This window comes from Pseudopipra pipra, chromosome 7 (assembly GCF_036250125.1).
Source record: "Pseudopipra pipra isolate bDixPip1 chromosome 7, bDixPip1.hap1, whole genome shotgun sequence".
Classification (NCBI taxonomy): domain Eukaryota; kingdom Metazoa; phylum Chordata; class Aves; order Passeriformes; family Pipridae; genus Pseudopipra; species Pseudopipra pipra.
This window is the reverse complement of record NC_087555.1, coordinates 35,946,498-35,962,604: the sequence shown is the minus strand read 5'-3', so window position 1 is coordinate 35,962,604 and position 16,107 is coordinate 35,946,498. Positions and strand designations below refer to the sequence as shown.

General features: G+C 38.5%; 1 protein-coding gene across 2 annotated transcripts in view; it reads right to left on the bottom strand.

Annotated features, from left to right (window-relative positions):
• The window catches only part of ARHGAP15 (Rho GTPase activating protein 15), a 331,924-nt gene that overhangs the window by 151,158 nt on the left and 164,659 nt on the right, over positions 1-16,107 (bottom strand). For both annotated transcript variants that reach the window (XM_064661638.1, XM_064661637.1), the window contains exons 7-8: positions 12,399-12,497; positions 10,446-10,572 (exon numbers count right to left, since the gene is read on the bottom strand). In XM_064661638.1, the coding sequence (XP_064517708.1) occupies positions 10,446-10,572; positions 12,399-12,497 (226 nt within the window). The remainder of the gene's footprint in view (positions 1-10,445; positions 10,573-12,398; positions 12,498-16,107) is intronic.

The following is a 16,107-nucleotide window of genomic DNA, read 5'->3' as shown; positions in this document are numbered from 1 at the left end:
TCTTCAAGAGTAATATTACATGTCTACACATCAGACCCATTCAACATAATATTTTAAAAGCACCAGGCTGGTGGGATGCATGGAAGCATCAGGTTATAATGGACACACATGTTAACAGAACAGGCATTAAAAGGTGACCAGAGAAGATCAGAGAAAAAGCCTTTTCTGAACAGGACACAGCCAGTGTGTCCTACAAAGGGTGAGCACAAAGCAATGTGGACTCAAACCACGTGTTCCTGTACCTTGAATGAAGTCTTTCATTACAGATACTCACCAAGCTAAAGGTTAACTTGCCCTGATTTATATTTTTGTGTCTAAAAGCCTGCTAAATGGCAAATGATCCAGTGTGCATCTGGTTGCTGTCCTGTTCTGACCTGCCTACATCTGGTCACCTTCCCTTAGGCTCTGGGTCCTTGGATTGAGGGATAACCTTCTGCAGCAAAAGTGACTGTAAAATGTACTGTCACTATGTGATTGCAGCAAATATTAACTATAAAGCTTTGCATGGAGAGACACATTTTCTCCAGTAGCACTTCATACCTGCATGCTTTTAAAAATATGTGTTCTGGATGAGGTGTCTTCACAAATTTCATGATAATGTTTTTTCATCCCCAAGGTTTGTTTGCTTTGTTTGTTTGTTTGTTCGTTTGTTTATGTATTAGCACTGGGGTATTTTAAAATGTTTTCATTTCTTTTATTTTAAGTGTGCTGTTTGGAAAGAGTTGCTCAGTTTTATAATAATGCTACTTTTCCGTTTGAACTGAACACCTTAAAAATTAATTAAAAAAAACTGTTATCACACATAGGAACACATTTTATATGCTATAAAAAGGCTTAAGGCAAGTTTGCTCTTTGGTTTTCACAGAGAATACATTGGTTGCAAGAGATTAAAGGACAGCAGGTTCTGCATGTCCTGGTTGTTTGCTTTTTTTCTCTAAAAAATTGGTCATGAAAGAGATAAACAAATACAACCCTAGACTGTATCAGGTGATACAGTCCCCCCATTTCCATATAGGGGACTGAATTCTGCTTCCCAAGGTTGTGGGAAGACCTAGCCTTGAATATCCATGTGCAAGGGGCAGGGACTGAAACAGGCAGACTCAGGAAAGGGCTATTTGAGAAAATCAGGAAAAGAGCAGCAGCCTGTGATAGAAAATACAGCTACAAATCTTGGTTAACTGAGTCCACCAACACAAGCAGGGGAAGGAGTAAGACCCATGTCTGTAACTCTGTTTGGGGTGGTACACCTGAGGCACAGAATAACTGCTGAAAATAAAGAGCAAGCTAAAAGCTGACACAAGAGCCCCGTCGTACCACAAGTCCATTTAGACTGGAAATTAGAGTGCTTTCAGCTTGAAAACTGAAGTTTTGGAACATTTTTTCCAGCCTGAGCTGAGGGGCAAAAGCATTACCACCGAATTTCATTAATTATGAAAGGAATCAAATGAGGTAGTTGTTTTCAAGAACTGGGGAATTGATTCAATGCTACAAAAAGTCTGTCTGAGGCAGATAATGCCATGTTACACTTTTCAATAACAGTAACACAAGTGAATTCCTCTTGGGTGAATCCTGGGCGCACTTAAGACAATGGCCAATGGAATTAATTAAATGGAGCCAAATATCCTCAGTGGTGAGGGGAGCTGCTCATATGTCATAGTGTTCTCTTCAGCATCAATATTTAAAGCCAGCTAGTTGGAACCTTTTACTTAATTGAGAAACAATACAGCATTTAACCCCTGAGTGATATTCCACCCTTTGGCTTTCAGAGGCAGGATCTGTTTATCCTGCACGTCAGCAGGCAGCTGGTGGAGCAAATAGGAGATCCTACAAAGCACATTGTTTTTAAAAGCATTTCTAGGCCCTGTCCAGGAGACAGTACCATAAAGCTGGTCTTTAAATATTTGGGGATTGGATGTCACAATTTAAATTAAGTGCATTCTCCAAGCTGGAAGGTGCAAATATTTAAGTGATTTCACCACGGGGAAAAAGGTGAGTCTGGGCAGAAGGGATTCCTGTCTAGAACCCAATATACAGTCTCTCTAACAGGATAATTTACTTTTATAACCTAAAAACCTCCTTATTTCTGTCACATTCCTCCCAAATTCCATGAGGATTGCATCTAGATTAGTTAGAAATTATAGTGAAGCCTCAGAATACAGTGCAGAATAAGAACAATTTTTTTCTGGCTACAGCCTTCCAATTAGGATACTTGTTTCAATAAATACCATGAGAAATTCAAATTTTAGCTCACAGGAGTGATGGGAGGATGGGCTGGCTCTTCCTTCCTGAATAACAAAGCTCATAAAGTCTTGCTCACTTGCTCTAGTTCTGACCTCTCTCCAAAGACAGCAGTCTGAAATATTCCCTGTTGTAGTGAAAATGCCTCCATCTATTTGGGTGTTATCTGTTGTCAGCCTGTATTCCTTCCCTGTGGAGGCAAAACGTGGTGATGTACAAAACTGGAGATATATTGATGACACAGGTGATGGAGGGTCAAGCAGATGTAACTCTGTGTTGTGTGCTGCCTTAAACTGTAAGAACTGTGGCACTTGTACAATAAACTTTAGTTTTGTCACTTAGTGTAAACACAGATCTACTTAGTGAGGAATTAAGAGACTGCACCAAAGCAGTGTAAGATGTTGGATAGCTGGGCTTAAAAGTGGTAGAGTCAGAGTAGAAACCTTTTCCTCATTATAGGAGTCCACCTCACTTTCAGTGCATGAAAAGGGCACAGCTGCTTGATTCCAATAATGCCTAAAATGCTCAAGATTTCTTTGTGATTGCTTTTTCTGAGGCAAGCGTGTGTTCAAAACAAAAGCTATACATTTTTCCCAAACGTAATATTCTTAAAGACTATGTCAGTATCCATAGTTCAGTAGGAAAAGACTTAGAGTGATCATGACTATCCAGTTTCTACTTTTCTCCATATCAAATTCATCTAGAGCGCACACGTAGGAGTTTATTTTGTTAAGAAAAATATATGGTGTCTCTCTCTTCTTTGGAACAGAGAAGGAATATGGATTTGCAACCTTTTTCTTTTTTTTCTTTAAACTTAAGTCCTTCAATAGTGTTTTGAAGAAACCTAAAGAGATTTTAAGACAGACATTTTGTATTATGACATTCCCCTGGGTCGTATGTATGATCGTCTTTACTAAAGCTCCTTTCAGTCCCAGTTGAATAAATATGCATTTTATTTCACTAATCTTGAAACAACAGGAATAAAGTTTACCCAGGTCTTTTATACCTCAGAGAACAAAACAAATACTACAAATCTTTAGAGAGAAAGGATATACAAAAGGGCTTGAGGTGAATGTTTCAAAGTAAATACTCTTTAAACGATGTGCAAATTATTTCAGCACTTGAACATGATTTATGAAAGGGGATTAGTCCACTGAAACAAGAACCGAGTTTAAACTGTTGGGTTTCAAAGTCAAGGATGAGAAGTGTTAGCTGGAAAAGGCAGAAGAAACTGGATAGTAATCTATAGTGAGGATTTCTGACTGATTTTCTTTAACTAACTCAATCCCACATTAGCTATCACTGTCATTCATACTTAACTGTGGTGGGCAGCATAAAATACCTTCTTTTATGATATAATTCCCCATAAAAATGAAGTATGCAATGGTGATAATTAAGTAATAATGAGGTAATTAATAACTCAGTGACTAGCTCCCTATTTACTAGTATGCCCCATAAATGAGCATGAGGAGTATGGAACAATTAAAGATTATCCAAGCTCAAACAGATAACTTTTCCAGAGAGTTGTGTGTCAGTGAGCAGACCAATGAGTCACAGGTCACATCTATAATAATACATTATATTATATTGTAATATTCCCACATACTCTTCACGTAATGGGTTAGAGCTACTCTTAAGTACTATAAAAATGATCACTTTTATGTAATTGTAAAGATTAATAAGTGAGCTAACTTCTCATGGTTCTATAATGACCCTGCTGTTCTAGTAGGTAAAGGAAAATTTAATGATCCTGCTCAGATATGATTAATATCTAACTTTTTCCTGACTAAAAATCTGGACTTGGTTCAATAAAAATGAATTAAGTGAACATGCATGGATTTCCCTGCCAAATGTTTATATGGAAGTTGGTTATGCCCAATTTAAAAATATGCTTTTTCAACCCAAATAGTAAACTCTGGAAGGATTTTGGAGACTGAAGTAGAAATAAAACAAAGAATTAAGGGAACATTACAGTATAATTGATGGAAACAGGATATTCAAATTCAGGAAAAAAAGGAATTTTTTTTTTTAGGACTAGTCACAGCCAGTTTTGATTTTGGGTGCAACATAATCTTCTATTATCAGGAGAAATGACACAATTTGTTTCTGAATTTGGCATGTTTTGCTTCCAAAATGCCAGTATTATTACTCCTTTGTTGCTGAATCAGTATTTTCCTAAGCTCTACGAAAAGAGCATACCTATACTTAATGTTGCAGAGAAACATGACAGTAAAAATATGTCAAAAAATAAGTTTAGTCCCTATAGTCCAAATGAGTGATTCCACCCTGCAGAAACAGCATGTTGCATTTTCTTTTTGTGATCTTTTTTCAGTCTCTGAAGCTGACTGCATTCTTGTTGATGCAATAAAAATGAATGCCAGAAACATACAAGCTGCAGAGTGACAAAATTAATATTGCAGCAGGAAACTGCATATTTGCACCTAGTTTTCATTTTGCTTTCTGTTTTAATTGTTGCCATTGGTAATGTTGCACTAATATACATTACTGCTTTATGTTTCTTGGCTTTATTAAAAGTAGTAAAACTGACCTATACATAATGCTAACATTGTCATGTAATAATAGTCCCTAAATAGCATCCATTTGGCTTTGAACTTCACATCTAAATGAAATAAATGGGCCGGGAAGGGGAAAGAATTCAGACCTCATCAGAGCTAACAAAGAGATGGAGTGATTTCCAACTTTTGCAGCTCCGTTTAGAATCATAGAATCATAAAGGTTGAAAAGGCCTCTAAGATCATGGAGTCCAGCCATCATCCCAGCACCACCATCATGTTCACCAACTCAGCTTTGTCCTCAAGTGCCACATCCACACCTTTTTTGAACACTTCCAGGGACGGTGATTCCACCACTGCCCTGAGTAGCCTGGTAATTAGACCCCTTTTCACAGACATTACATCAGTGAAGGACCCTGTTAGCTACCACAGAATCCAGCCCTTGACAACTTTGGCTGGGCCAGTAAAACCTCTTTTCTACATCTCAAGATAGGGTCTCATCCCAAGATATGTTCTCTCAACCTACCCTCCCCTTCATGTGTTAGAGAGGAAGAGTAAACACTCCCACAGGCTCCTCCCAGCCCTGCCTGTAATTAGGTGGCCTTTTTCAAGGATCTCTAAATGATGCCTTCAGCAAAATAAGTTCCTGGCTTTTTTTCCCTTCTGTTATTACTCTGTAAAGCTGTGCAAATCCATGCGTTTCTGCCCTGGTGCCGATCCCTTCCCTCTGCAGAGAAACCACAGCCTCAGCCAGGTTGTCTTTGCCACAGAAATACCCCATTGTGTGCAGGGACAAACTTTAAACCCTCAAGCAGGTCCTCAGAAGAAGCTTTAGCCAGGGAAAAAACAAGCACTACATGGAGCCAGAAAGGTTTAAAACTCCACCAAATTCTCCATTTCTTCCATCATGTCCATTAAAAGACTAAAATGGTATTTTCCTTGCTGGCATTTTTTTCCCCACACTCATTGTACAGTCTTAGTTTTCTAACAAACTGCATTCAGAGAGGATTCTGGATGATTTAATAATCACCAAGGGATAAATGCATGCCATACTAGAGTTTCAAAATTCAGCCTTCTGAAGTAAGGAAAAGTGAATGAAACAAGAAAAGCAATTTTGGTCAATTTTAAAGCACACATAGACCATGGCTAAACACTAAGGACAGTAAGCTCCTGACTTTACCCGTGTCTTTTAAGAAACCAAAGCAGATTTCAAAGCCCAGATGACTTTGTAGCAAATACCTCTGAAGGCAAATCGTAATTATGATCCAGAGGTGGTTATTTTTTTTCCCTGATTAAAAAGATGCTAGGAGGCATATGCCCAGACACTGCTACGAGGCCATTCCTCAGGGAAGCATGAAAGCCTGTGGCATCCCAAGGGCAAAACATCACCCTTTGGGACTAAAAGATCCATCACTCTCTCTTGAAATTCCAGGAGGAATTTAGGTAAGGAAAATATCATTATTTGAGTTGGCTGGTGGCCAGGGTGCTGGGGCTAAGACCCTGATCCTTCCAAAGAGTGGAAAGGAATCCCAAGCCTGCTGTTTAATATGCGTGACATGTCAGCTTTACTGTCGACTTTTCCTTCCATCCCCTGCTTTTGTCTACTTTTTCCACCTGTTGCAACTTGTCCTTATTCAAGCTGAGGGCTGGAATTGTCTTACTTTGGTGTCACTTTTTGTCTGGCACAATGATGGCTGGATCCTTGACTACTTTTATTGAGAAACTGAAATGATCACGAGTAGCAACTGCACAACTTATCCAGACATTCCTGTTTGCATACACGTATATGTGTATATATATTTATATATTTTTTTAAATCTTGATGCTCTGGTTTTGGCACCTCAAGCTGAAATTCAAACATGGAGGAGATTTTCCAGGCTCCTTTGCAAGGGCTGCATGACTAACCACTGGGTTTTAAGTAAAGTGTTCTTGAAGATAAGGAAAAAATATGCGAGTAGAAACAATAAAAATAATGCAATTCAATCTTATCAATTCAGGCAGTTCCAGCTTTTATGTGGCAAACAAGGAGATCAAATTACATTTATCTAATATCACAGATTTTTTTAAATGTCTAAAATATTTCATTATTTTGCTTTGGCAACTTAAAGCTGAGGAACAGATTACTGTTCCCACTACATAAGGAAATAACTGACAACAATTAGTATTTATTCTTGTTGCTTTTGTAATAAAAATAGAATTCCATCACTTTCAAGGAAACCTAAAATATTAATAAGAATGTGATGAACTGAGTAAATGTGACGCCATAAGGAAATGATGGAGAACAGGTTGGAAATATAGTGCTTTGGGAATGGATTGCATTATCAAGCTTGTGATTGCGCATTTTGACAAGAGCAGCCCTCAGATTGATACAGTAGCCAAAGGGCACTCTTCCTACTGCGGAGCTGTTTGTTTCCATCCAGGAAAGGGGGAGTAGAAGGGGAATTGATCCCCTCTAACAATCGATAGCAACTCCAGCCCAGGCTCTTCCACAAGAGGTCCCTCCTGAGTGACAGAATTCCCAGATGGTGGCCAAAAATGGCTCAGATGATGCAAACCATGACACGACCATGTGCAAGAAAAGAAATACTCTTAGTGGAGAGTGTGGATTTGGTTTCATTACCCACAACACAACTGTCCTGACAGGTCCTGTAGTCCACAGACATAGTAAGGTCCCCTGGTTTTTGGAGAGATGAACGATTTCTGGGAATCCTGTCATGCACAGAACTTTTCCCTACATCCCAGATCCTTTCTCTACTTCCCATGCACCATGACAGCATTTCTGCTTTCAGTCTCACCCAGGTGCCTGGTTTCATGTGGTGCAAAATTAACGTGGCAGACCACCTACCAGCAGACCCAATTATAATTGGTACTAATTAAGAGGGTTTTTTTTGGCAAACTTAGGAGAAAAAAAAAGCAAACAAAAAAACCTGTGGTCTGAATGATAACTGAATTACTTGGAAATTATGAAGTCTGACACTAATTTTTAAAATTAGAACAACACTTGTTTGCATTAAAAGGAGAGGTGCTGGGAGGCAGCTTCCTTGCACCAAATGTATACTTATTCTAATGGGGGAGGCTGCTGGAATGAAAAACACGTTCTTTCTGACCCAGCATCAGCTGCGTAAATTAAATCAGTGAAATAGTTGGCACCATAAAATAAAGAGTCATCTCTCTCCATGTATTTGAGAACAAGCTCACAGTTTTACATATTTTGGTAATGCTCCCCAAGGCCATCCTTGGTTTCTTCTTAGCTCAAGAAAACTTCAACTGGAACATGAGTTGAAACCAAACTGGATGGGAAGCCACTGAAAAGCTGCGTGACCAAGAGGACAGCTACTCTGTGAACTTTGGAAATTAAGCCTGGCAGTTTGAGCCCAATTTTCAGTGAAATCAGTGTCTACAGCTCAAAGAGCATAACAGAGAATTACCATTTGTCCTTGTAGTGTAAGCAGAAGCAATTAGGATTAGACATAAAAACCAAATTCCTGCTACTAAGTCTCTAGGGGCAGTCTCCCCAGTTTTAAATTAAAGAGTAAATTACTGAAGTGCTTTGCTTAGGATATACCTGTTCTTTATATACTTGTGCTGCTACAAGAAAAAAAGAATGGTGCAGTAATATCAAGTCTAAAACTGGACATTTTTTTACAGCCCTTACAATGCAGAGAGGGTAAATACAAACGAGTCTGAACTGTCTGAATATTCCATTAAAGGTTATCAGGGCAGGGGCGTGGTCTTCTAACACATCAATTGCTCATCTTCTGTGTTAAACTGGAGGAGTCTTAAGCCATCGTTAAAAAATCTCCTTTGTTTGGATTTGGCATTGGCAATAGTCAATAATGTAAGAGCGCTATAAAATTATAAAATCGTTAAACTTTGTAAGAACTTTATAAACACACTTGCAGATATTGCACATATCTTTGTGCTCTGCAGTCAAACTGGACAATGAAACGACCACCTGTTAACTGCTAACAATGTGTCATTACCAGTTCTCATGCCTTTTTAAAGCAATTTTGGCTCTAGCTGCCGATAATTCTGGCTACGATACTTGTGTGAACATTAAGGGCACAGAAAGCCAAAGGCAGAAAACTGACAATACAGTTTGTGCTTAGACTACTAATAAGTAAGTGAATAATATGATTTTTCTAATTCCACATAATTGCTTGATCTCAAGGGGCCAAAAAAAAAAAAGTTCTGAATACATATTTTAGAAGCAATCCAATCTACGGTATTTAAATGCAAGCTTCAATTCAGTGAGATTTCACAGCAGATATTTTCACATTTTTTTAATAGTTTAAATAGCCTTTAACAAAACGGAGGTTATTCAGGATTCTCTAAGGTTTGAAAAGAAACATAGACTAAGTCTCTGTCACTGCTCATAGTCACTTTTTCTGTTTTGTCTGACAAATTATCATTTAAAGATATGTGAGAAATCTAAATAAATAAATAAAAATTCCCCGAGTGCTGAGACAGTTTATGGGCATTTTGTTATTCGATACAATAAGAGCAGAATCAGACCCTCAGAACTCACTATATTCTCAGTTTTATTTTTCTTCCTCTGAGAAATGCAATGTAACACCCAGTACAAAGATATTGGGACAATTTTTCACCAGCTACGTTCAGGCTACTTTATATTTTATAACACAAAGAAAAAAAAAACTTAAAAAAAAAAAAAAAGAAACAAACCTCCAAGATAATAGGAAAACAACAACAAGAATCTGTGATCTGCAAAAAGAGACTATTTAATGAGTCTCTATTTGTGTGTACACGCACGCATGTGTGCATATATTTATGATTGTGTGGATAATTATCATTAAAAATAGCCATGTTGGGCCTTTTAAGTGCAGCCCTTTTCTTAACATCTCAGGCTTTGATCCTGCTCTGAAATGTGTGCAGGCAAATTCCTGCACAGCCCTTCAGTACCTATAGGTATCTCATACCAGCCTGCCAGTCTAAAGCTGTCACGGCGCTGCCATTGGGAGCAGGATGTGAATCTCCCGCCAAACAAAGAAGGAAAACAAAAATTCGAGGGAGAGGGTGAAATTAAAAAATTGCTGAGTGTGTGATTCAGGGTCAGCAGCAGCAGCTCCTGCGGCTGCTGCCCACGATGTCACAAGCATCTCGGCACAGACTGGGAAAGTCTTTTCAGTGGAGTAAAAGCACAGCCCTTCCAGTTTTAGATCACTTTCTTTGCTAATCACACTGACAAAACCCCAACATCAAACCCTGAAATTTATCTTCCATAAAATTATAGATACATCACTGATTGTCGGCTGCAGACGATATGTCAATTCTTTCAGCAATTCAGTGTATAAATACACAACAGACAAAATTACTCTGGCAATTTTAGGTATTTTACTAAAATGGAAACAAAGCAACTGCAACAGACCATTAACGTAGGGCTCATGTTGCTTATTTTTAAAAATAAATGGCTTAAATAAATGCTTTTGCTCCTAAACAAATTTATTTTGCTTAGGAGAGAGTGTCACCCTTTAAAAGTGTGGAGCTAGTAACTGTCTTTACTTAAATGCAAGTTATGTATATCAGCGCAGAACATATTCAGTTTTAAAATTCTCAGTGATCTTCCTTACATTCTGTATGTAATAAAAATTATCTTAGCCTGTAATGGCATAGTTATTTAAAAAGGAAAGAAAAAAAAAAAAAGGAAAGAAAAATGAGGAAAGAAAAAAGCCTTACTTAAAGATTTTCTGTGTTCAGGCTTTGGCTCTTTGGATTCAGTGTCTAAGCTATTCAGTAATTCGATGCTGGAGGATCTTCTGAGTTTGAACTCCAAATTTCTCGATGTAATTCTCTGTTCTTTTGGCTGGGAAAAGAATATATATATATATATACATATGTGTATGCTTTTAATAAAATGATTATTTGTAAGAATGAAGCAAGAGATTCCAGAATGCCAGTACAGAAGCTCACAGACACACACAGAGCAAGTGTGCAGGGAGTATATAATTTAAGGAAAGTGTAATGCAAAATTTGTCATATGGCAGAGCTTTTATGGCCCTGACAGACTGATCTTAATTTCTGAGATAAATTCCCATTTAAGTGAGGAAAACAAAAGGCCTGCTTCTTTAGGCTTTAGAGACCAAAATTATTTCCACATTGCAGGCTACTTCCAAATGCTGGCAAAGAGGAAGGGTGTTTAAATTGCCTTTCTGATTTAGATAGTTACAGTAAATATTCTTACAAGCACAAGTGTTTCAAATATCATTGCAAATTTGGGGTTGAATTCTGCTGGTTTAAGCTTAGGAAGCAGTTGGGGGGCTTCTCTCTTTCTCTAATTCTCTGGCAGACAACGTGAAAATTAACGGGGAAAAGAAGCAAAAGAATAAACGAAAAAAAGGAGCTGCTGTTTCAGCTAAAGCCACGTCTCTTCCCATGGCATTTGGTCAGGTGAGATTTAGCCATCCCAACAGCCCGGAGGGCTGCCAGGCTTTCCACACTCGTTCAAAGTTTTAAAACTGAATGAAATGACAGGGGTGAAGTGGCCACGGAGTGCTGGGTGGTGACATCCTGTCCTGCGCACACGGCAGAGCAGAACCTCGGCCAGGACCAGCCCTGCCCCAGCCACGGGCCAGCTGTGCCCCACCAGCTGCTGCTGCTGTGGCTCTGATGCCACGATATTACTATAGCTACACTAAAAATAATATATATAATCAAGTCTATTAGATGTTTAGCTGAATAATATGCCAAAAAAAATTTTTTTTTTCTGACTCTCTGTGGAAAAACTCCACCCCAAAATCTTCGGTCGGATATCAATATCCTCACACACCCAATGAAATGCACAATATGAAGACATACATCATCAGATCAAACTTTCCTTGGCTGATTATAGCCTCAGGGTAATAGAATGTTTGTAGCTCTTTAAGGAAACAGTAGCTGTGTTCAGATTAACCCTTTCAAAGAGGCTGCAAATTCCACTGCAGCAAAACCACTGAAAAATGCAAGAAATGGGGATATTTTTCTCTCACCAGATTCTGCAGTGAACAAGGAAAGTCAGTACCCTCTAAAAAAAAAATAATTGTTCTTGGATCAGGCAGAGATAGCAGGAAGACATTTGGATTTTGTACTGAGAGTGGCAAAAAAGAAAGAAAAAGCTACAGCTGAAGCTGGTTTGGTAATTAAAAACTGTTTTAATAAAACGCAACCCTGCTTACTTCTAGTAGAAAACCCCCAGCCTTCCTGGGAGAATAACAGCAATCAGTTACAAAGGAATATTATTTGCTAGTGTTATTCTTGTGAATAAGTAATACAAAAATTCATAAAAGGCTCAAATGTATTAATAGTTCTATTGAAGATTATATACTGTAGGCTGCATAAACAGAAAAAGCAGAAATTCATTAGTTATTAAGTGCTTGTGTGCTTTTACAACCCTCAGCAAGCCAACGTCCTTGTTATTTCAGAGAAATAAATGTAGCGTTCCGTTTTGAGGCAAGAATCAAATGACATTTTTGTGCAACAACCTTGTTTATCTGACATTTTTTAGTAGATTTGCATACATATTTTTATGTCCTTCAGAGAAGGGAACGTCTAGCTAGCTGCTGACTGCCTAAAACCTGTAGAGATGCCTGAGCAAATGAAGTTGAAATTGCTACATCTTAATTAATAAAGGTAACAGCCAAAACAAATACATACCAATCTGTCAATTGCATTTTTGATAGCGTGGAACCAATCCAATATGAGAAAGTCGATATCCGACTGGAGGAGGAACTCATTTCCTGACACTGTCGTGATCTGGGAAGAGCATGGACACACACAGGTAAGTAAAGCACACACCAGACAGATGATTTTCCTCTGTTTTCCCTCCTATGTCCCCCAAGTGCTCTTCCTTTGTACCAAGAATTATCTGCTGGAGTGCTGAGTTACCGAGGAGTTTTGAACCTCTGTCTGAAAACTGTTTTGAATATGTCACAACAAACGAGATATTGTCTCAGCAATGCAACCACCGAACACAAATAGTGCAAAAATAATGGGAATGTGACAAAAGTTAAGGAAAGCCAGGAAACTCAGTGCGGTAAGACACAGTTCAAATGAAATTAGAGCACCCTGAAAAGAAATGAATGCAATAACAGAATTATTTCTTGCTATTTGCAGTTTTCTTTTCTATTTTAGAATTATTATTTTTATGTCTGGTACCATCATTCTCGAATTTGCACATATATTATACACCTGAAATTCCGGAGTCCACTTCCAAGCACTTTGGTAAAATTAATAATGTCACTCTTCCACATTAAAAAAAAAATTACCATCAAAGATGGCTGCAGCAGAGTAATTAGGAGCCCATTTATCATGAAAAAAAAAATCCCCAGTTTGTCTGCATAGAAGTCGATTTACATTTTTGACCCACTCACTGGGAATATTTATCAAAAGAACATTCAATCCCCTGATAATGCTATTTCAGTGCCTAACCTAATATTTGGTGGAAATATGCATGTATATGCTGTTGGTCTGAACTTCTGTAAACCACTGGGATGGTAATGATACATCATTTTTTATTTTACATATCTATCTATCTATCTATTTCACCAGAGGAAACCTCCAGGTACTTCACACAACAGGTTGAAACGATCATTTTACAGATGGCAAAAGTGAGGCTTTGCCCCAGGATTATTCAGCAGTCCAGGTACTTGAGGCCACAGAGCATAAGCAAGACAAAACAGCTGTCTGTGTTTGCAGACAGGTGAATGAAGGACTACAAAACCCCATCACATTTTGGAAGGGACAGGAGCTCATCATGCCCACACTCCAAACCAGCTCAGCTCCTGTCAGCCAAACCAGCTCAGCTCCTGTCAGCACCGAAACCAAAATTTTTTCTTATTTTGTTGTTATTAAGAGTTGCTTGTGCAAAATGTAACATCCACTTTTGGGAATTGGACAGTTGAGTTTCAGTGTTTTGGGGATACAGGTTATGTCTGCATGTTGGGATGCTCACTGGAACATGGTATTATTCACCAAAACCTATTCAGTTTTTTTTTCAGACAACAACTGAACATAGTGGACAATAGAGATTTCCTTCTGACCAAAGTCTGAGGAAAAGCAGAGCAAAGCCATTAAGACCTAGCACAGCCTATTTATGTAAATCCATCAACATGAAGTGCTACTGTTCACTGCATCTCCACCGTGTCAAGAGTTTTTACTGAAGCAAAAAAGAAACAGCAGATCCTCACCAGCCTGGGTACTCCCTGCATCTTCCTTAAAACTGAAATACTACCAAGAAAAAAAACCTAAAAAACAAAACAACAGCTTAATGTCTCATTAATTGTCCAAAACCCTGCCTTTATTGAGGAAATGCCTGCAAGGAAGGTTTCCAAAGTCATCAGCATTAAGGAAAATCCCGTCAGTGCAGCTCCAGCAGAGACATCCTGTGAGAGCACTGTGGAGAATGTGGGAATGGTCCCCTGGCTCGGGCGCTGCCTGGCTGCAGATGTTCATCCCATCCTGTCCCTTCTGCACCCATTAGGAGCAAACTCCAGCCACCCCATTGCTCCCCATGCACATGGGACAGTTATTTATTAGGGGACTTTTAATTCCCTTATTAGTCCACAAGATATAATGTTAATTGCTACTCACACACTCACCCTTCCCTTTATAGAAAGGATATAAAAGGCCAAAATTCAGCTTAAGGTGAGCAGTAGAAAGAGCTGACCTCCAGTTCTGTGCCCAGCTCACACGGCAAGGCTTGAGTTCAAAATATATGATATGATATCACAATTTATTAATGTATACATGCAGATATGAATTAGACTAAACACAGGCAACAATTCAATCTAATGCCTCTCTCGCAGTATAAACAAATCATTATTAAAATTATAAAATGGAATAACATTTTCAAAGTAAGAGCAACATATGTAATTAGATTTACTGTATTTTGAAGGCTTAAAAAGGACACAACATAGTTCAGCCTTCCGTTCAGTAAATTCAGGCTTTATTAAAATACAAGTATTCAGCACTGCATAAATATTTGCACTGTATGATATGCAAAAGAGATACTCCATTGCTAACAAGACCAAAGCAAAATACATGTTGAAAGTTTCTTTGTCTGAATGTGTTATTTTGATAATCATATATTATCAGTGTTTTATGAGCAAATCTGTAAAAACAGATCATAGAATGGAGGGAAGAGAATTCATTTAAAATATACTTTCTGTAAGATGTAGTTCAGGTCCTTTTCTTTCTTTCCTCAGACTAATCTTCAGAGTAACTAGACAGTTTCAAGAAGACTGCTACTGCTCTCTACAGTTTAAATGCATCCACTCCTTAATTACAGTCAGTAATTGACTTTGTTCTGCTCCACTCCAGTCATTCACAGGCAAGCAGTTCCAAAGGCTTTGGCTGGTAAATCCCATTTAATGTGCAGGTTTTCTATCCCACTTTTATATATTACCTCCTTAGGATTTCTGATAAATGGCTCTTGGAAGGGATTGCTAAACCATATTTGCACTTTGAACAATCAAATTTTCAACACCCTTGGGAAAAGACAACAGTGAAGAATGCTGGTTTTGACTAAACCTCGTGATTGAACAATTTATGATCACAGCCCTAAATGATGTATAACTAACAACAAGCAGAAATTGTTCAGTATTAAGGCCTGTTAACACACCATCCCTGTGTCAGGCACTGCTGAAATAAACAGAGGGGCCAGGGAAACAAATGAAAGACAAATCTGGGGGAAAAAAAAAAGAAAATGAAGTGCTCTATCTAGAGCTGCCAGACTCCATTGTGCCAGGTACTTCACTTATTTAAATACCTCCCGAAATCCCTCTCCCTGAGCCATCATTTTTGCAAAGGCTACAGTCTGGAATTAGCATTACCTTACCAGGCAGAATGATGCTGCTGCTGTCAGCAATAAATACCCATGAGGAATGACAACTGACATCAACGCTCTGGTTTGCCATGCCCTTCAGGTTGGCTATAGGAGAGCCAGGCTGCCTGGATTCCCTCTGTTTTTGCTACAACACCTTGGAAAAATTACTTCAAAGGGTGAATTCACTCACACAGTAGTTTTATCCTGTCCTGCTGCTAAGCATTGATCCTCTGAAAATACAGCCTCGCCACAGGTAAATGTGTGCTAAATTCAATGCACTGCTGGGCTGCCAACACTGTGTGGGAAGTGGTGAGAGGGGCAGGTGTGAAACACTTTTTCTGATATTCTATTTGTGGCTTATTAAGGGTTTCTCTTGTCACCTTATAAAGCTGCAAATGGAGACTTGAGCTTCTTTTGCGTGTCAGCTTAATGATGTACCAAGGTGGTGTTCAACAAGGTCCTATATTATTAAACAGAAAGATATCCTTGTAGCCTTAAGAAATAAGGGACACTCTATCTAATTAATACCTTTACTATTTT